Source organism: Nyctereutes procyonoides, unplaced genomic scaffold (genome assembly GCF_905146905.1).
Source record: "Nyctereutes procyonoides isolate TBG_1078 unplaced genomic scaffold, NYPRO_anot_genome, whole genome shotgun sequence".
Taxonomy (NCBI): domain Eukaryota; kingdom Metazoa; phylum Chordata; class Mammalia; order Carnivora; family Canidae; genus Nyctereutes; species Nyctereutes procyonoides.
Window position 1 is genome coordinate 31,869,802 of NW_026575121.1, and position 22,886 is coordinate 31,892,687.

A 22,886-nucleotide genomic window follows, 5' to 3' on the forward strand; every position below is an offset into this window, starting at 1 on the left:
CTTAAAATGGGTACTGGGGGCGGGATGCCCCGGGTGGCTCAATTGGTTGGGCAGCTGACTGTTGATTTCTACTTGGGTTGTGATCTCAGGGTCATAAATTGAGCCCCATGTGGTGCTCTGCCCTCAGTGTGGAGTCTGCTTGAGATACTCTCCCTCTGCCCTTCCCCTTTTGCATTCACTCTCACATGCATGCTCTCTAAAATAAATAAATAAAAATAAATCTTAAAAAAAAAAAGAATTGGGTATTAGGTTCAACTCAGAAAACAGTTTTGAGCACCTAGTATGGGCTGACATTATATCTGGAGCTGGGGATACAAAGATCAATAAGACTGTCCCAGCTCCAATGGATATAAAAGGTCTACCTTTAAATTCCATCTGAACATCAAAGAAAATTCCATCTTTTAAGAAATTGCTTCTTATGAGCCAATAAACATAAGCATTGCATTCTAACCCCATGGAAAATACTTTTCTCTACAAAAATTCTTTTAAAAAGCTTCTTTCTATCATCTTGAAGAATTCACAGATTGTCTATTTGGAGGAAAGTACTTGAGAAGGTTACTTCTAAATTTTTTTTTTTATCTATGGGTTTATCTTTTTCTTCCTTTCCCCCTTAATTATAAGAGTAATTACAATTAAGGGACATCTGGGTGGTTTCTTAGTTTTGGCTCAGGTCCTGATCTCAGGGCTTGTGGTATCCTCAGGTCCCATTCAGCAGGGAATCTGCTTTCCCTCTCCCTCTGTTTCTCCTACCCCCAAATCACACGCTTTCTCTGAAACCAATAAATAAATCTTTTAAAAAAGTAATTACAATGAAGAGAATATACTAGGTATTTAAAAAAACTATAAAGAAGAAACCCAACAGTAATAATCTTTTAGAGACAACCACTGTATGTGCTATGACTCTCACTCAATGCCCAACACCTCCTCCTACACTCCAGCCCAATTCACGCTTTAGCTCATTCCGACACAATCCCAGCTCTGGTCATTAGGGGGAAAAAAGCAGGGCAGAGGTAAACATAGATTCTTAAAATCTCAGAGTTAGAAAGGGCCTTAAAAGACACTGTACTGAATACTGATCTACTCACTACAATTAACTGAACTCCCAGAAAGAGCACACTCCCTTCAGCCTCTAAAAAACAAAGCAAAAACCACAGGTATAACAAAAACAAAATCAACTACAGTAACAAGCCTCCCTATATTAAAACCAAGTTTACTACTATGAGTATCAAGTTAAGTCAATGATGGTAGTTGTTCCTTCTTTGTTAGAGAAAAATGTTTTGGTTTGTAAATGTATTTGTAGTTTCTTCAAGGGAATTTTAAAGAGCAGATAAAGATCGTAAGGATATCAGCAAAGATGTTTGTGAGTTCTTGATTGTAACTACTCTATAATCAAATAACCCACATATTTTTAAATGGAAAAAAAATGTGTAGCATGTTTATTTCATGCAAACAGCAAAAGTGACAGCCTTAAATTTGCTTACCAAGATAAAACTTATTTTTTCCTTAAGTGCTATTTTTACAATAAAGGTAAAAAAAAAAAATCAAACAATGTGGAATCAAATACTGTTACTAGATAATAAGTCAGCTATTACCAAGGTATGTCCTTGGGAACTCAGAGACTTACATAAGAAAAGACTAATGACAAATAGTCTTTCCCAAAAGTTTCCCAAAATCTTATTATGTCTTTAAAAGAAGTTAACAAATGGTTCTCCTTGGAAGTCAAAATAACAGTCCCAACTGTGTAATTTTTGTGTTATTTCAGAGAGAAAGCTGAAATGCTATGAGAACTAACAACAAAGGTCAGCAACGGAGCACATATGACAGGGACAGCAAGCAGAAGTCACTGATGGAGCCAGCTGTTTTCTAAAAGGTCACTGCCCTCAATTCCCCAAAGTTCCATTTCAATACTTTACAAGTCTATAATACTTTGAGTGATCAGACCTTTTTACCATGCTAATCAGAGGCCTGTGCTGGTGAGCAAACTAACAGAAATGTAGGGTGAAACCATGGAACTGATCAATTAATTAATCAATCCATGTAATTTTTTTTGTCTCTCTCTCCCCCATTAGAGTATAAGCTCCAGGAAAGCAGGGAGTCTGACTATCTTATATTTCACTGCTAGCTCCCTAGAACAATTCCTGGCATATAGGAGTCCTATTAAATACTTCTTGAATAAATGTTATTTTCTTACTTTAAGATCCATCGATGCCTTACATCAAGAGAGAACCACCACCATAGCACCAGATAAGCCAAAGGTCCTTGGGTCTCTTCTACATGTAAGTATTCTGATTTACTATGTTACTAAACTGAATGTTTCATACATTTGACTCTCTTTCTTTTCTGTCTTTATTTCTTCCTTTTTTTTTCATTGACACCAAAGAAAGCAACAGAGAACAACCTATACAGAGTATAGTTCTGTGGCTTTTTGTTTGTTTGTTTGTTTTACTACAGGCTTGCCATCCTATACTGCTCCTTCTAAATAAAACCTTCCACTTTAACTTTAGCAAAAGAATGGAAACATATGAGACTTTTGACATAGCTATTAGGGATTTTAAGCTAACCCTCGATTACTATATTAGATTTGGCAAAGGAAATTAATCAAGTCATATAGAAGTAACAATTAGGGCTGCCTATCTGATGCTATACTTCCATAAAAGAAGACAATGAAGATAAGAGCTTATTTAACTTTGGATTTTAATACTCTTATTCACACTAATTCCAGATATTTCCAGAGTACATAACATTAAACGAATCAATGCCAAGGCAAGCCGGAGGGAATTCTAACATCATTTACCATACTTCCTTTTCCTGAGCAAATTTCAAAATGGAGTATTTTTATAAACATTCCATTAGAGACCAAAAGGCTTTGATTTTGAAAGTAGCAGTGATGGCCAAAGGCTTCATTATGTCAGAGAAAACATCGTAAAGCAGTTTGGGAGCTGCAACTGATATATCGGAAGTGTGCTAGAATCTGGGAGAAGCTTAAAGAATTTTTCAGTGTACAATGTTAACCTATATGTACACTCTGGATTAAGGCTCCCCTTGTCCAAAAAGCTACAGAGGTAGAAGACTGTTCCTGTCCCTACTAGCAGTAAGAGAAATGAAAGCCCTACTAGTTTGACCTCTGAGGTATTACCTAGAGCAGATTTTCCCTAACAATGAAAAGCTCCTCAGTCCACATTTTCTCACAGCCCATCAAACAGGGGTAACAAGATGTGCTTGGAGGTGATCAAAAGAAAGCAACTGCGGTAAAAAAAATAAATCCCAGAACCAAGTATCAGAAGACCTAACCTAGTGCTATGCTGCCATTAACAAGCTGTGAGAACTTTAGCGATTAGCTTGCCTCTCTAGTTCTCAATGGATCCCCAACAAGACAGAAAAAGGCAGCCAGCCCAGGGGGTTGCTGAGACTACTAAACTTCAGAAACATCTTCAGGACATAGAGGGACATCAGGAAAGTGAACTCACCTGCCCCCCCCCCACCTATCTTTGATTTCATATCTTTTCCTTAACTTACTAGGTAAGGAATTAATTATGAAACAAAATGAAAGTAATCTTTGGATCTGGACCAGCTTTTCTGATCTGGTCTATGTGACAGTTTTCTAGCGTTGATATCCTTGCTGTACATGCTTCTAATATGCATAAATTTCAGTTGCTACAGTTTAAATAATACCAATTACTTAACAATGTAGCTCAAATTTACCACATATTAACTATTATTATATTAACATAACTATTTTATGCATGAAACTGCATAAAATAAAAATTTCAACACTCGCTTTTCAGTTCACAAAACACTACATAAATAACAGATGTACATCAGTGACCAATCAGGTCACTTCTTTCAAAGTCTGAAAGTGACTGGTCACTCTGCATCAGTCATTCAGTTCACACACAGACAGTAAAACATGCAGTCCCATCACATACATTTTAAAAGAATGGATAATCAAAAGACAGAACTGGCCAACAAAAATGAAGGTGCAGCAAATAATTGAATAGTGATTAATGCTACAAGTAAAACTGGAACCAAGTGTAAATGTAATTATTGAAGAACTGACCATGGAAATGTTGAAACTGTCACTATTCCAGAGACTCTAGCAACACCTGAGAACCTGGGAGCAGTAAACTTACTGATAAAGAAAAGTAGTTGTGATGAAAAGAATAAAGCTGTCTAGAAATGACAGGCTAGCAAAAACCTTCACATTTGAGCAATATAGAGATGTTTCACAACATAGTAAGCATTAAGGATAAAATGTTGGAAGCTGATGCAAACTTAGAAGTATGACAATTCGTCAAGGCATTATAGGACAGGAAGACAGGCACTATTCAGATTATTTTCCACAAGGTTTTTACAAATAAATTAAATACTTCTCAATGTTTCTAATGTTTTAAATTATACTACATAAACATTAATGTACTAAATATTAGTTTTACTCTTTTTTCATTTCCATATACATTTATAACTGATAGTAAAAGACTTAATGTTTTGACAAAAATTATTAAAGTTTATAAAGCAACTTGATTTTTCCCATTGATTATTAAGACTACTTTTCATGGTTTTTACTTGAATGGCCTTTTTTATGGTCCTATACAACTCTGCAAAGTGAGAATTACTTCACTAAAGGAATAGCTGATATGTAAGAAAACCAAGTAAACCTAAGTGAGTCTTGAAATTTTTTAAAAGAGCTGTCACTTTACCTACCCTAAGAAAGAATAACCTATTCACAGAGGGAATTTTATTATATGGTTTATACAACTGCAGTTGCATATCTTCTCATTCCCAGACTTTCAGAGATAATAGAAAAGTATCTTATTTTAAACATAGAGGAGAGGTAAGGTTTCACAAGGGAAGAACATTCCATTATTCCTTTCTCTTTCCTAAATACATTCTCCTAAAGCAAAATTCACCAGCTGGAGATTCCTTAAATTTGCAAACTCCTCTTTTTTATTACATATAACTGAAGTGAGTAGCTTATAATATCAACTCTTCAGAAACATGAATTTTGATGCGAGTAGGAAGAAAAGGGAGAGGCCCAAGTGCTATGTCCTGCCTCATGCTTATGTGTGCAGGGTACGTAGAGGGGCATATTTCAGGGAAAGGCAGAGAGGACCAGGACTGTAGGAAGCTGTACTTGGTGATGGGGGCCTTTCTCTTTCCCTGCTTCCAAGAAGTTGTCTGTGTATTTACCCTCATCCTTGTATCTATAGATAGATCTGTGTATCTATCTCATCCTTGTGTATGTGTCAGGAGGATAGTGGGGGGCATTCTGTCTTTAAACGCCTAGAAAAGCTTTGGAAGTGACCTACACATTTTTATCTCCTGCAGAACTGTATGACTTGCCAGTGTTTCTTCAAGAGTTTTCTCTTTTTTAATTAAACACTCAGTTATGAAAATGCTACATTCTTAATTTATTAATTTTAATTAATTAATTTAATTTATTAATTCTTAATTTATTAATCATAAGAGTACTGTCTATGACCGATCCTAGCCATACAATGGTTCCACAAAAATATGTGAAGTAATCTGAGCCATACTAAGAGAACAGAAAGAAATTCTTCCCCCCTGACGATTCAAGACACTTCTGTTTTCTGGACCATCATCAAATAAACAAAAGAAAGAAACAGCCCCTCATTAAATAAATAAATAAATAAATAAATGAAGTGAACTTCTGTGTTGGAATTTACCAAGAGTAAGTGTAACAAGTAAGTCTTTAACAGTAGCCTGATGACTACTGATAATGATCCTGACAAAAATAATAGAAGCAACCACAATTTATTCAATGCTTACTTGCATCAAGCACATTGCTATATATGTGTACTACATATTATCTTTTTAATTTAATTGTCGTGTCAACCCAATGATGGAAAATCTGTTGTTTTTATTTTAAAGATGATAAATGAAAAAGACCGTCTCTTGCTTAAGGATTTGCAGAAAGTGGCAGGAATGGGATTTGAATTCAAGCATGTCTGAGTCCAAACACCATGTCTGACATTATATGAAGTGCCTAAATGTAAGATCCCTTCTTCAATAAACATAAGCACCTCTTTATACTATAAAGTAATGTAAAATGCAAGCTAGGTTTGCTGGGTATACAGTCTGTACACATTGTTAAGTAACTAGGACTGTTGCAATATTTATTAATACCTACATTTGCTAATAAAACATGGAGAGGAAATAAGGAAACAAGATGTATGTATGTATGTACACATATGTATTCACAAAATTGATATTTATCAAACACCTACTATGGTTTTAGACACTGTTTCTATTAAAGTGGCCTTGCAGGAAATTATAGCATAGACACATCACCCTGACAAATGCCAACCCAAAGAGGTTAGCTCTGGGTTGAGATATGAAGACTAAATCTGAACCTGAACCATAAATTTGAAAGCTCCATCTTTAATTGTGCTCACAACAGAAAGTATACATGATCATCTTGTCTACCTTATGCATAATCAGCAGGCATCTTCAACTTTAAGGAAACAATATTTACTTGAAATGAGCAAAATGTTAAATGCAAAATTTAAGGGCCTAAGCATTACATATGTATTTGTCCCTGGGTCTAATTCTGAGGAATTAAAAAAAAAATACAAGCTATTATTATGCTGCATCTTAGTTTTAGCATAAAATAGAAAGTGCTTCAACCTTTGTAAGAATAAATAAAACTCACAATTTCCTCCTTAAAGACAAAGGTCTCACAGAGACAGTGGAACTAGGTAAAGAATTAAGGCCCAGGCAGCCATTCTTCCTCCCTCTACCTCCCAAAGGTACTGTTTAAAGATTAAGGTATAGTGTGTTTTGCAAGCTTTTGAATGAAGAGCAGAGTTTTAAAATAACAGCTCACATTATTAATACAATTTTGTTTTATTAATATTATTTTAAAGATTTTACTTATTTATTCATGAGAGACACACAGAGAGAGAAGACAGAGACATAGGCAGAGAGAGAAGCAGGCTTCTCACAGGGAGCTCAACATGGGACTCGATCCCGGATTCTGGGATCATGCCCTGACCTGAAGGCAGATGCGCAACCGTTGAGCCACCCAGGTGTCCCTTATTAATATTTTTTAAAGATTTTATTTATTTATTCATGAGAGAGAGAGACACACACACACACACACACATACACAGAAAGAAAGAGAGAGGCACAGACATAGGCAAAGGGAGAAGGCGGCTTCCCTGTGGGGAGCCTGCTGCGGGACTTGATCCCGGGATCCCGGGATCACGACCTGACCCAAGGGCTCAATCAATCATTGAGCCACCCAGGCATCAATACAATTTTAAAGAAAGTTTTGTGCATGTGTTTATTTCATTAAACTAACCATGCATTCGTAGTTAAAAACTGTGATGTTGAAAATTCTTGCTGAGATACCTAAAAACTCCTAACACAAACGACCTTAGTGTTGGGCTGCATATGGAAATTGACCATGAACAGATTCCCTTTCGTGGTCTCTAAAAAGGGCTGACATATGTATATATTAACTGCCTGTGAAGGTGGACTACTCTTTTTACTATGGAATAAATTCCATTTTATTTGATAAATATATTTCAATTCCACATAGAAATGCCCTATTTTTCTGCCCCAATAGAAAAGATCAGCCTTGAAATTTACAGGACATCAGTGGGGATTCTAATCTTTTGTAGAAAGAAATAACATATGACATGCTATTTCATATCTTTTTACAGTTCTAAAAGGAATAAAGGATTTAGATCTTTCTCCAAAATATAATAATCTTAACAACAACAAAAATCTCAATAGTGTAAGAAGACAATTACTGTTATATGAAAAAAGCATACTTAAAAATCTCTGGACTAGTATCTACACATTTTTCACTATAGTTAAATCAACCTCTCTCTCACCATGAGGAATAATCTATTTTCTTATTCTTCCAACTCCAAAGGGAATGTTTATTAACATGAGAAACAACCTAAAACAAAACAAAATAAAACAAAAAAACTGTGATCCAGCCACCCTGTAATTATTACTCTGATGACAGTTACTGAGGACTTAAAGTATGCTGAGGAAATATGAGAAAAGAAAACAAAAGGAGGAGAAGACGTCTTTGTTCTCAAGCAGTTCCTAATCTTTCTGACAACCTTGTTGCTTAGTCATTAGCATGCATTGCAGGCTCCTAAAATATCTTATCAATACAATAAAGACAACTTGACAGAAACTGCAGTAACTGTCCATCCCCAATTAGCTGAATGCCCAGAGAAGGGCCCCTCAGGCAGCTGAGGGGCCTGAGCACACCTGGCTGTCACAGTCTGGCCCCAGGGTATCATCAGGCTCCCCTGACAGTCTACAAGTTCCCCTTCCGGGAAAACCAAAGGGCACAGCAGAATCAGTCATCAGATCAGGCTGGGGTCAAATACCAGGAATCATGGCATTTGTCAGAGAAGAATCATGAGAAGCAAAAAAAAAGGCCAGAATAGGTCAAGAAGGGACAATAGCCAAGGCCAGCAGACCAGAGGTGTTGCTGAAGAAGCCAAAAGACAGCAGTAATCTGAGTGGTACTGGCATGTCTTGAGATACGGGTTAGGAAGAGCGGGAGCCACGAAGGAGCCACAGCATGGAGGTAGATAAAGGCAGGAAAAACCCAGTTCAAGTAAGGAGATTCAGACAAGAAATCCTGTCCAGTAGCCCAGCAACATCACCTCCTCCTCTCCCCTTTCTAACTCGCAATCTCTAATACGACTCAGGAAAACTTCAGGAAATCCCTCTGCTCTCCTCGTTTGGAGAAAATGCCAAGAATTTTGGGATTTCCTGTCCTTGTAAACTCTTTGTACTTTAAGCTTCAAGGAAGCTCAAAATCTTAATTCCCTGGTTAGTTCCTTCCATATTGTGGCATGAATATAAGGACTCCTTGCTTCTGCCAGACTCTAGAGAAGGAACTCTCTCTCTCACACACACACATGTATTTTATACAGATACCCATATGGCATGCATTTTTAAAAATATGTCTTAGCTCCAAGAAGCTAGTTGGTAGATTAACTGGGCATGACAGTCATGGAACTTGAGAGTATAACACGTGATCCTTAATAACATAAAAACGATGGGAATAACAAGAGAAAAGTGTTTCCTCTGTTTTAGGAAATCATGGAATGCTTCACAGATAGAGTGACAACTGCAGGTAATTTACAAAGCAGAATAAAAACAAAGAGGCTAATGGTGAGGACCAGGGAAAGCAAAGGAAAAGGCATGAGTAAAGGTGCAAAGGCATGTCATAACATGCTAAATCTGGGTTCAGTGAGAAATTCAGCATGGCCAAAGCAGGGTGTAAGAAAGGGAAGATTGGAGAGGACACAAAAAGGCCAAAGCTTGTCATATGGTAAAGAGCTTCACATACTTACAAAGAAATTTGGGCTTTGAGGACAACGGGAAAGCACCAAAGGTTATTAAGCAAGGGAGTGAGATGATTAAATTTATATTCTACAATCCTGGCAACAATAAGGCAGATGCTTTAGGGCTGAGAGTGGAAAAGAAGAGCAAGCAGTCAGAAGGTTGTTTAAAATAGGCTAAGCAAGAAATCATGTGGATCTAACTAGTGGGAATGAGAAGATGGATTACAGAGACATTTAAGAGGTAGGATAGATAGAATATACTAAACAATTAGGTGTGGGATGAGGAGAAGACGTGGAGAAACAGAAGACTGAGGTTTTTATCTGAGGCAACCAGATGAGTAGTAAAGCCATTAAGGAGGATAGGAACAAAGCAAGAGGATAAACAATCTTTTGAGTAGAATGGATAATGGATACAATTATTTAGACACACAACTCTATCAGTTCTTTGTGCTACACACTGTTCCAAGGACATAAAATTATTTCCGTTAATCCTCGCAATACCACATCATCCACATTTTATATAAAGAAAATGATGGCTCCAAGGGATTAAGTAATTTATGGAGTGTTATTTATCTATTCATTTAATTATTCAACAAATATTTATCAGATGCCTTTAAGGTGCTGGGGTTTTGCAAGTGAAGGGAACAGGCAGTAAGATCCTTACTCTTGTGGAGCTTAGAGTTTAGAATGGAAAAGTCGGACAACAAACAAGCAATTAAACAAAGAGATAATTCCTGATTAGGGGTAGGAATACAATAATACTATAACCTCAGTTCAGCACTAGCTGTGGGCTCTGTTATAAGCACATTTCAAGTTTTAATTCACTTAACCCTTACTACAACCTATAAGATTGGTACTACTGTTGGTCTCATTTCACAGAAGACAAGTACAAGAGATACAAAAAGGTTATCTTCCCCCAAATCACAGAGCTAGTAAGTAGACAAAACCAGAGTTCAGTCCTAGGGAGTCTGGCTCTGAAGCCTGTGCTCATAATCACACACTATACTGCTTTGTCATACTATGATTTTATTACTACGGTATCACAATAAGACAGAGTAAGGACTTAGAAGGTACTGGAGCAGAGGGCTGCTTTAGAATGAATGATCAGGGAAGGCCTCTCTGAATCTGATGACAGACAGAAGGAAGCAGCCACATAAAGATCTGCAAGCAGAATATTCCTTTTGTTATTTTTATTTTTAGATTTTATTTATTCATGAGAGACAGAGACGGTCAGAGACAGGCAGAGGGAGGAGCAGGATCCCCGTGGGGAGCCCAATGTGGGACTTGATCCCAGGACCTGAGGATCACGACCTGAGCTAAAGGCAGACGCTCAACCACTGAGCAACCCAGGTGCCCCTGGAAGCAGAACATTCTAAGCAGACAGAAAAAGTCCAGCATATTTTAGAAACAGAAGGCCAGTATGGCTGGAGCAGGATGAGCTGCAGGAATGAGATGAAGTGGAACAGGCAAACATAGACTAGTCTGTAAAGAATCTAGATTTTATTTTAGGAAAAAAACAGGACAGTTTTAGGTAGAAGACTTATATAACTTGATTTATATTTTATGAAAAGGTAATTTCAAGTATGGTGAAAATGAATTGGGTAGAAGAAGAAGGGACAGAGTGGAAGCAGGGAAATTTTAGTTCAGGTAGCCTGTCTCCAGAGCTAAGCATTTATTTAAACACTATGCTTTATGGTGAATTTAAGGTATAGGATCTTGGGTGAAGGTATAAAACAGACGGAAATGTGAATCTACAGCTGAGGAAAAAAGGGGAGGCCAAACAAAGATTTATTAGATTGTATTTTTATCTCTGACATATATGTAGATGATTACTAAAGCCATAGGAGTAAATGAAATGGTTCATCAAGGAACACGAATATAGCCCAGGTCATAATCTATGAAATCTATTCTTTCCTCTTCAGAATACGTTTTTTCTTATACTAATAACAGGAAATACTGTTCACTATCCAGAGAGAATCTGGAACCTTTATCTTCCCCTAGAAGGAGCAGGGGCATGGGGGAAGATTGGTCCATAATGACAAGCCTTGGGGTTGCTGTGCAGTAAAAGAGCTGCATGCAGGGAGACATTATCAAATCCATAGATCTCACTAAAGACACAATGACAAGAACACATAACATTCCTGAATACATATTTATAGAAAGGAAAGCCATTAATCCAACTATAACCAAGTTTGATATTAATGACCTACAGAGTTTTGTACATGGAGTTTAACACCCTCTGCTGTTAAGGTAAATTAGTAGCCAAAGGCAAGAACTGTTGCTCCACTAAAGGCTCATAATAGCTGGCACAATCCCTGCCCACGGGGGGGGGGGGGGGGGGCACAACTGAACAGAAAGATCTCAGACAGAGGACATGAAACTTTCAAATGCTTTACAAGTCAATTCTTCATATCTCTTCAAGCTAAAAATAAAAAAAAAATTACCAAAGTACTCCTAATTCTATCAAGGACAAGTTTATCTACATTCCTGGGCACAGTTTAGGAACAGTAACTGAAGCCAAGGGAATTCAGCAAAATGAGAAATGTTAACACTAAAGTCTTCCCTCAGCTTCTTCTCATTCTTGTTGCTTTTTCACCATGTGGAGGTGTGACTCCTAGCATTGCTCACTAAACAGGAGACTAAGAAGAACAGGACTTTCTGTTTAAAGCACAGAGTAATGGAGGTAGTAGTCATGCTAACCAGCTATTTAAGTGGGGGTAATGATGGCCACAATGGAGAGATGTGCAAATTACATAGAGGACTTCTGATGAGTTTGAGAAGGAAGTCACCATGTTTCTTGAGCATAACTGGAGCTAAAGGGACTACTTAGTATCTCTAACAGCTCAAGCTGTTTCCCTGCAGCTCAGAATGCTTTCCTCCTAATAGAAACCTCTATCCTTCAAAGCCAGGCTCCAGTCCTGCCTCTTGATGAAGACTCTTTCCACTGAAGCACACTAGTCATTCTCAACTCCTATGGCTATCTCTGCTATTTTACTTAGTATCTGTTTAGTGTCTGTTTTATGTCTTTTTGTCTCTTGCCTTCATTAGATTATGAGTTTCCTAGAGGCAGAGACCATGTTTTATGGGTTTTATTTTTTTATTACAAAAATGTTCAAGCATTCACAGAAGTAGAATAGTGTAGGTGATATATATGTGTAGTGTAGGTGAATATATGGGGGTTTGAGTAGTGAAGGTGATATATATGTGTAGTGTAGGTGAATATATTCATATTCATCACCCCCATATATTCATTACCTACATTCAATAATTATCAAGATTTGTCTCATTTTCCTTACATATACATCCCTTTTCTTCTATTAAAATATTCTATAGTCTATATTTTAGTATTCATTTCTAAAAGAAAATATGAACATTTTCTTAGGCAACCACAATACCTAAACAAAATTAACAGTAATCCCTTGGTATTACCTAATATCTAGTTTATAACCAAATTTATGCAATTGCCTCAAAAATGTCTTGACATGTTTTGTTATAAATCAATTTTCAAAGACGATCCATATACTGCATCTGATTATTATATCCCTTATTCTTTTATTGTAAAGCATACCTCCCCTTCCCATTTTGCCAATGATTTTTTATTCATTTTTTAAGTTTAAAACCAATTAATTAACATATAATGTATTACTGTTTCATCAGAGGTAGGGTTTAGTGACTTATCAGTTGCATATAATAACCATCTACCCATTTTTCCTATTAAGTGTACCACATTCTGGATTTGTCTGTTTCCTCCTAGTCTTAAAAGCTATGTTTATCACGCACTTACTCAACAAGTATACATTAGGAGCAGAATATGAGCCAGAACTCTATAAAATGCAGTGCTACAACAGTGAATACAACTATAGTCCTGGCTCAGAAGAAAGCCATACAAAATATTAAGTATTAGCAATTATAATATGTGCTATGAAGGGAAAGCACATAGTAGTAAGAGAAATTATAGCAAGGGAACCTAACCTACTTTAGGGGTCAGCAGGAGTATTTATTTTATATAGTTCAATGCATCTTGTACAGTATTATGTAAATAAACATTCAGTACTCCCAGGCTGGGTGGGAGAGTAAATTTTCTTCAAATTATCAGCCTTGTAAATTAAAGGACACATCACCATCTCTGAAGTTATGAACATCAAAACTGATTCTTAGGAGTCCATGTTAAAGAAAGCTGAAAGGGCAAACAAATTGTTTTCCCTAGGTGAAATAAACTATTTTAGAAGAGAAGAAAAATTCAAGAAATGCATATCAAGTCAAAGAAAAAGACCACATTTTATGGACCACTAGTTTAAATATTAGGACATTTTTGACAAGGAACAGAATGGATATTATTGAAACCTAGAAGAACAAGCTTAGTAGAATTCCTGCCATATTGCTCAAAAGGGCTTTCAGGTTAAAGAGGGAGGAAAACTACCCAGGCACACTTTAAGACTGGCTAGGGAAAAAAAAAAAAAAAGACTGGCTAGAATGAATGGAAACCAACAGAACAGAAAAACAGTAACAGAGGAGATTAATGATAATCCAGATTTTCATTTTAAAAGGTTACAGCACTATTTTTAAAGTATTACAAAACATAACTTTCATACAGCACTATCTACTTGAGACCAATGTAAATGCTTAAGTCACCCTTGTCCACACCATATGTTAGTCTTGTTGGGAGCAAATACCTTCTGCTATGGCTTATACTGTATTCTCCACCCACTGCCAAATTCACATGTTGAAGCCCTAACCCTGAGTGTGACTATATATATTGATAGAGTCTTTAGGAGATAATTAAGTTTAAATGTGATCATATGGTTGAGGTCTTAGTCTGACAGAACTGGTGCCTTATAAGAAGAGGAAAAAAAAGGAGTGCCTGGGTGACTCAATTGGCTAAGCATATGACTTGATTTCGGCTCAGGTTATGATCTCAGGATCATGAGATCAAGCCTTGTGCTGGGTGTGGGCATGTAGCCTTGCTTAAGATTTTCTCTCCCCCTCTGCCCTCCCTCAACCTCCCACCAATCCCACCAAAAAAAAAAATCAAAAAAATTCAAAAAAAATAAGAGGAAGAGACACCAAAACTCTCTTGCCGACATGTGAAGAAACAGTGTGAATGTGGCTGTCTGCAAGGCAAGAAGAGAGTGCGTGCCAAAAACTAAAACTGCTAAACCTTGATCTGGGACTTCTAGCCTCTAGATTGTTGAGCAAATAAATATTCCATGTTTAAGCCACTTTATCTTTAGTATTTTGCTATGACATCCTAAGCTGACAATTACACTTTCTTAATTCTTTTCTAGTAACAGAGTTTTAAAGCTCTCTATTCTGCATGACTTGTAGAATATGCGCAATTTGAAGGATACATCAGAAACTAAAGCTATGTGTATAAAAAACATACCTTGATACCTAATCAAGAAGACAGAAGAAAAATAATCAGTTAAGGCTCTTCCCAATGAAGGGAACAAGATGGAACAGATGGTTTTATTTGCTTGCATTTTTTAAACTCTTGAAATTTCATATTTTTTCAACACAAATAGGAATTCTTCTCAGGTGAACCAGATCTGGGTATTTTCAGCTGTGGTCAGCTTCTCTCTGAATCCCACTAGAGTTTGGTGATGCAGAGTAAACAAGGCTATAAATCAAATGCAATGCATTTAATACCTCAATGCATTGCAAATTGATCTGGAATAGGGGTCAGTTCAAATCATTTTTTAAGTGAAACTATTCCCCTCCCCTGAAGGAAAGAAATGGAAGTTAAAGATAGCAAGTCCTAAAGTTATGTGAGATTCAGAAGCATGGCTGCTTATTAGAAAAGACAGAGGCCAAGTTTGTTTAGGTGAGATTCTTCCTGTTATTTATCAGGTTGGAGCCATGGATATTTAAAAACACATCCTAGTGGCTGGCATTAAATCTGAATTCTGGTGGGCAACTTTTCAAGAAATAAAAGCTACAAACAAAATAGCTTTAGCTCCATTGAACATACTGTGGGAAATGCAGCTAATGGACAAGCATTACTGTGACTGGCAAGGCGAGGTGCCAATAAATGAGAAGAGCAGAAATTCAAACCACCACATAACAGCAACATTTCCTAAGCTTATTTCACTAATTGTCAAAGTAGAACATTATCTAAAGTGAAAGAAAAATGAGGTTGGAAAGCACAGGGGAAGGAACTATTTAAAAGTAAAAGCTATGCTTCTTTCTCTATTGGTTAGTTATCTCTGCTTTGAGTAATTATGGTATACTTCTACCATTTCATGATACCACACTTGGTTTTACTAAAGGCAATGTTTTCTCTTTTTCACATGATAAGCAGAGAGCTACTTCTGGTAGAATAAATTTCCACTGGTTGCTTTTTCCATTGCCTTGCCTTTTTCCAGTAGGAAGAAATGAAGTCTAGTGGTTACAGAAGGAAAATGTGGAGTTCTGATATCCACTCCTCAGAGAGGGAGTGAAGGGCCATACTCTCTTCTTACTGGTCTTTTTTTCCCCTAAAGAAGAAAAATTTCAAGTGCTATGTCCCATCTTTTCTCCATCTTTAACTCTCAACTTCCAACTGTTTCTTATAATTTTAAACAAACTCTTACAGGTCAACACTTGTACTCTCTTATTTGGAATGGAATGAAAACTTTTCCATCATAAAGGAAGAATAGATTTCCCTAATTGTATAATTAAAATCAGTCTAAAATTCAACAAATAATGCCTTAAATTCTATTTCAGGTAGGTGTTTTAGTATAATGGTTAATGTAATAGTGTAATGATTCTCAGTGAAGCAATACAGCATGACTCTGGGCCTGGACTTCTTGGGTTCAAATCCAAATCCTATTTCCACCACTTACTAGCTGTGCTGATTAGATAAATTAACTTAATCTCTCTATGCCTCTTTCTCCTCATCTATAAATGGAGAACACTAATAGTACATAACAGGTTGTTGTACCTAGCAAAGAGAAAGCACTATACACGTGTTAACTACTATTAAGGTTATTTCAGAGACTATCTAAAGGGCATTATGTTAATCGCCCTCTTTGTTAGTACTATTAAACAGTTTTAAAATTAATTATTTATTTATTTTTAAAGATTTTATTTACTTATTCATGAGAGACACAGAGAGAGACAGAGACAGGAGAAGCAGGCTCCATGCAAGGAGCCTGATGTAGAACTCGATCCCAGAACTCCGGGATCATGCCCTAGGCTGAAGGCAGGACACTCAACCACTGAGCCACCTAGGCATTCCCTATTACACAGTTCCATGTAAAATCAAGTGAAAGTTCTGTCTTAGGTCACATAAAGCAATTCTCTTGCTAATCGGATAAGGAAAAAGGATAAGAATGAAATCGTTTCCGGAAAATCAGTCTTAACTGACACAAAGATTTCACCCAATAACATAAGTATATGCTTCACTTTTAGAGGCAAGACACTCTATTTAAATCTACGTTTCAATGAAAAGAGTCAAATGAAAAACACAATGATAGCAGCTTTTTCTAAAACACTGACGTAATCTGAAACATTGCTTTGTGAGCAAAATACATACTTCTGGGGTGATCTGTTATCAACTTCAGCCTTCAGTCGTAAATTCTCTCTCACCAGGCCACCATTTTCCAATTTCAATTTTTTATTTGCCTTTAAAAAAGAGTTGAAAATAATTAAGCATGAGCTAAAACAAGTACTTTGTAAAAACTATGTCATGAGCCATCTGTATTTTTGAGAGTGCTACCAGAAAATAGAATACTAGAACATGGCCTTCAGAAACTTAAAATCACCACTGGGAATGACTTGTGAAACTGTGAACACAACCAAGCATTTTTAATCCATATTCCCCAAGCACTTTGCAATTCTCCTATCCAGGGAAATAAACAGAGCTATGTTAGTTAGCTTAGTGTCATTAAGGGACTATAGTAATGGCAAATAAGTTTTTTCCTTTTTTCACAAATGAATATTCTAAGCATTATACTATATGCAGTTATTTGCAAAACTAATGCTAAGAGTTAATTCTTATGAATTATGAGCTATGAGATTGATTTCTGGTTGCTACTTAAAAATAGCTTTTTAGTGATAACAAATCTAATATAATTAAACTACTTGTTTTCTTTCTTCAAAAGGCTTTCCCAAATGCCTTGGCTCAAAACTTCTGGGACTCTCAAAATTGGGTCAATATTTTCTAATAAACTCTAAGGATTCTCTTTTGATAAAAAAAAAAAAAATCCAACTATGACTTTCTTTTTGAATTGTCCTATACCTACACATTGTCTAACAGAATATTAATTGCTAGAAAATTTAGAAGTTGGATATTGATTCTGGACAAAAAGTAGTGTGCCTCAATTTTAGAGTCTTCTTAAAAGCTATTTAAATTCCTCAGTCATAGCATTTTTTAATTCCAATAACTAACACTCCCTAGCCTACAAACCAATCTCACTAACTTGATCAGAGAAACGTATTTGACTAGAACACTGACATTTAAAACATTTTAAAGTGAATGGGTCACAAAAACTACTGTCAACAAAAAGGCTTAAACCAAAAGACTTAAAGATTTCAAAAACCTGACCAATGTTTTTGACTAATTCCCAGAACTTCTGACTATATTACTTGTCCACCCACACATAAATACCCCAAGAGGATAACAAGAGAGGAAGGACAAAAAGCACTCTTCTGGGTACAAAGCCTAGCTAGCTCTTGTACTCAGACTCATCAGGGTTCTTTTTTGGGCTCCTGAGTAGGTGCTCACCCTCATGGTTGCAAACAAACCAGTACTGTAGAGGGTTAATTCTTTAAGTGACTGATAAATACTATTACTGCCCCTCTGAAGATATAAAGAAAGTCATTTACTTCCTCATACACATAGACAATGAATAAAGCTCTCAAGCATAGCACCATAAGAGGAAGCACTTAGTGAATGCTTTTTGATGATGATGACAAGCTTAAATTAGAAACTCATTTGATTTCTTTTCCTCATCCCTTCCATACTGTACTGCTACATTTCAAGGTCTTTCACCAGTCCTGTGGCTCTCTAATATCCTCTTTATTGACTGGCTGGTTCCTCAACTATCAAAGGTCTTTTCTTTTCTTTTTTTTTTTTCAACAATCAGAGGTATTTTTAGTTTAGGTGGGTAAAGATTACAAAGAGCAAAGTTCTGCCCATTTATTGCACCTAAGAGTAATGAAGACTTGAGATAACTATTTTGCATTTGCAACACTGATTAGGTATTGATACAGGCCTCATAATGGTTTCAAAACTCACCTAGTCCTGGAAACATCAGTAAACAAGTCTATTTCACTCATTCTATGTAGTCTGAATGTTTTGTGCTCCTGTATTTGATTTATTGTATGTTATTTTGTACTTCACATTCAAATTTTGCTTCTACAGTTTTAATTCATTTGTGCCCCAGTATATTGCCTAGTACTACCTAATACTACCACTAGACATCCAAAATGGGCTTATCAAATATCCCAAATAATTCTGAGGTCTCAGTGTAGCTTTGGATATTGAATTTAACACCTGATCTTTAAAAGAGCAAAGAAAAACTTTTTTATGTATTTTTCTTTCACATATACCCCTTATACCACTTTTACAAGCTCTAGAGTAATGTTTTGATACAGATTGCCAAAAATTTAAATCAAGTTTAATAACTATAAAAAGGAAACCACATAGAACTTAATGATGGGTCAAGAAGTTAAAGGGGACATTACTATAACTTTCCAGCTTTCTTTCCTTTTCATATCCTCTTTTCGGACAAATCAACAGGCTAATGTTGGCCTTCAATACCCAAAGAAAGTACATTCCTCTAAACTTGTAACAAACTCAGGGCAATTATATCTGGTTTTTTTTTTTTTTTTTTCTCTCTCTGAAAGCACTATGTTCCCTTCTTTCTCTCATTTTGGCCTTTCCTGAGCTTAAACAACATTTATTTTATAGGTGGGTATACAAAGATGGCTTAGTATTTACACTAAAGTTTCAGACTTCTATGCTACTTAGCTTTACTGAGGATCTGAGGGTCAGTAGTGGTACTTCTTTAAGGAGCTCATTAATGATTCCAAGGAGGCAGGATTCAATAATTCAGCACACTAACAATAACTGAAGGGAATGCAGACAGGTTAATGGGTGGTTGTGGACATGGATACCACAAAACCATCTCCATTCAGCACAGCAGGGCTCCACTGTAGATAAACCTGAAATGAAAGCCAAAGGCTAGTAGTCCCTTTGGCCAATAGAATTCTACAGCACCTGATTATAACAACTTCTCATACTGCTGGCATGGATCTCATCTCCTTTCCTAGACTGAAAAATCCTAGAGATTTGCCTTTTTCTCCTATGCTTTATCTTGCTGGATGAAAGAAAGAAAAATTTAAAAATACTCTTTTGCATAGAGTATTCTAAAATAGCTACTCAAAGGCTTCTTTGGAATTAGTCATTAAGTCCTTAACTATTTACAATCTTAAAAATCAGAGCGTGGTAGTACTAGAAAAAATATGTTCCAAACCTTCCATTTTATAGGCAGGGAATTGGATACATGTTTTTTCTTATGCATATAGGGCAGTCACTGACATAAGCTTAAGAAAAAATCATGGCAAACCACAAAGCAGAGAAATAGAAACACATCCTTTAAATTGATGTCACTCTTCTACAAGAAGATGCAAACTCATACAGAAGCACTACAGTCTCCAATTATAGTCACAAATGGAACCACCTGATATTTCTTGGCAATTAATGATATTTAAGGAGAAAAAAGTTTAGCCACTGCTTATAAATGCTCATCCAGAGATTTTTGTACTTTTCAAAAATCTTCTAATGAGTCAAGATAATATGGCTATTTATACTTAAAATACAGAATTTTAAAAACAACCACAACTTACTTCCTTTAACTTATCCACATCATCTTTTACTTTTTCATAGATTTCATTAGCTGTTCTAAGTTTTTTCTTCCACTCTGCCTCAGTTTCTGGGCCAATTTTACTTGGATTATCTGCAACTGGATGTTTGTCTTCATTTTGGTTGCCTTGCATCACAGCTAAAGGATCCAGAATAGTTTTGATTTGTGACTCCAAGCTGAGATTTTTACTCTTAAGATCTTCTACTTCTTTCTGCAGACAATCTATTTCATCCTGAAAAAGAATTGCATGGCCATTATTAGACAGACACAGATTAAACACATATGTATGCTAACTTGAAGTCAATGTGTTTTTAAATTTTATACTCCCAAATTCTATAGGTATACAGATTCATTATGCATCAGAACAGTTGTGTGGGCAGAAAGTCACATACAGTTGAAATTCTCAAATGTATTTGACTCTGATAAAAACTGGGATTTCCATTGCTTTCATTTCAATTCAGTGACAGTTCGTGGTTAAAAAAAAATATAGAAACATTGGGGCGCCTGGGTGGCTCAATAGGCTGAGCATCTGACTTTTGGTCTCAGCTCAGAACTTAATCTCAAGGATGTGAGTTCAAGCCATGTTGGGCTCCATGCTGGGTGTGGAACCTACTAAAAAAATAATAAATAAGTAAGTAAGTAAGTAAGTAAGTCAAATCTTTGATTTTATTGAAGATATCCAGAAAACAAGACAAGTCACATGAATTCAGCAAGGAAGCAGATTCTGCAGAAGAAAATTCTGAAGAAAAGGATGTTTAATTGTTTTAGTGAAGCAAATTGAAAAAACAGTGTTGATCAAGATCGCAATAGTTTTGTTTGATGTTTACATTTTTGTTTCTGCATTTGAAGTAGGAGTTTACATTTCTATATCATATCCATCCCTATACCATATAGGTTTACTGTATACCATATCCATCCACTTTCCATTCAGAATAATATATGTAGTTAATTTGGATATGTATATTAAAACATCATGTTGTGCTCCTTAAACACATACAATTTTTAAATTTTTATAAAAGATTTTATTCATTTATTTATTTATTTGAAAGAGAGAGAGAGAGTGTGTGTGTGTGTGTGAGTGTGGACGTGTGTGCACACAAGCCAGAGGAGGGACAAAAGGAGAAGGACAAGCAGACTCCCCGCTGAGTGGAGAGCCCTAAATGGGGCTCCATCCCAGGACTCTGAAATCATGACCTGAGCCAAAGTCAGATGCTTAACTGACTGAGCCACCCAGGTGCCCCAAATATATACAATTTTTATTAAAAAACAAAAACAGGGGCAGCCGTGGTGGCTCAGCTGTTTAGCACCACCTTCGGCCCGGGGCCTGATCTTGGAGACCCAGGATCGAGTCCCAAGTCAGGCTCCCTGCATGGAGCCTGCTTCTCCCTCTGCCTGTGTCTCTGCCTTTCTCCCTCCCTCCCTCTGTGTCTCTCATGAATAAATAAATAAAAATCTTAAAAAACAAACAAACAAACAAACAAAGACACCAAAAAAACCCACAAAAAAACCCAAAAAACCCCGCACTGGTTAACATGAAAAAAACAAATTAGAAAGTAGCATATTTCACACCAAAATCATTTTGCTGGCAGTTGACATAGGTATATTTATCTTACAAAAACTAAACAGGCACAGAATTCTGAGGCAATTTATAGACAAACAAAATGGAATGAAAGTTATAGTCACTATTTACCAGAGCATTCACAATGCCCTGTGGGGGTTGAAGACTGACTTTCACAAGAGGGTTTATCTCCCAACTTGAGGGAGCAAATACCTACACAATGATGTGTCTGCTGAGGACAAATCTAAAACTAAAAAAAAAAAAAAAAAAGGAAAAAAAATGCTTACATTTGTTCCTATCTTCTATTTGAAATAGAAAAGGGAAAAAGAAAAAAAATATCAAATAAGATATATTTTTAAGTAGGCTCCACACCTAACACAGGCCTTGAACTCAGGACCCTGAGATCAAGAAGCACATGCTCTACTGACTGAGCCAGCCAGGTACCCCTCCAATAAGATATTTCTTAAATGGCATTTAAAGTAAGATTTCACTGGATGTGTACTATAAAAGTCCAGAGACTGAGATAGTTGTTTTACCTTGAGTTCAATGTTGTCCTCATTTAAATTATAATTATTATTTACCTCATACTCTTTGTGGAGTAACTCAAGTCTAGTTTTCCGAAGGTGCTTCCTGACTGTATGGCTTAGCATAGGTTCACTTTCACTTGTTCCTCCTAAAGGGGGGAAAAAAATCTAACTTTCATTCCAATTTAGGCAGTATGAAAGATAAATGGTTTTCTTATTGTCTTGTATAGTTCTCCAGCTTAATTTCTACCTTTTCCCTTATATACACACTTGGGGCTATCACCTAGTCCTTTTCTCTATCTCAACCTTGAGAAAAGATAAATATCAAATAACACCATAAAAAATATCTTCAGTAAAATATCTGGGTGATTACTTACCTGTGTATCTTACTATAATAAACGCAATGAAGGCAAAGGCTGTATGTTGTTAATTATCACATTTGGACTACTACAAATTTGAATACAAGACAACTGTTAAATGATAATAAAACCAATGATTTTATTTATATTTAACCAATAATTATATATATATATATATAATCCATATTATCAATTTAAATTTCACAGTTGTCAAATATTTATATATATCTTAAAATGATCTCATATATTATAATATA

General features: G+C 36.1%; 1 protein-coding gene across 1 annotated transcript in view; it reads right to left on the reverse strand.

Annotated features, from left to right (window-relative positions):
- OBI1 (ORC ubiquitin ligase 1) overlaps positions 1 to 22,886 on the reverse strand; it is a 40,434-nt gene that overhangs the window by 3,616 nt on the left and 13,932 nt on the right. The window contains exons 3-5 of the mRNA XM_055335584.1: positions 22,328 to 22,419; positions 20,172 to 20,420; positions 16,855 to 16,943 (exon numbers count right to left, since the gene is read on the reverse strand). Coding sequence (XP_055191559.1) covers positions 16,855 to 16,943; positions 20,172 to 20,420; positions 22,328 to 22,419 — 430 coding nt within the window. The remainder of the gene's footprint in view (positions 1 to 16,854; positions 16,944 to 20,171; positions 20,421 to 22,327; positions 22,420 to 22,886) is intronic.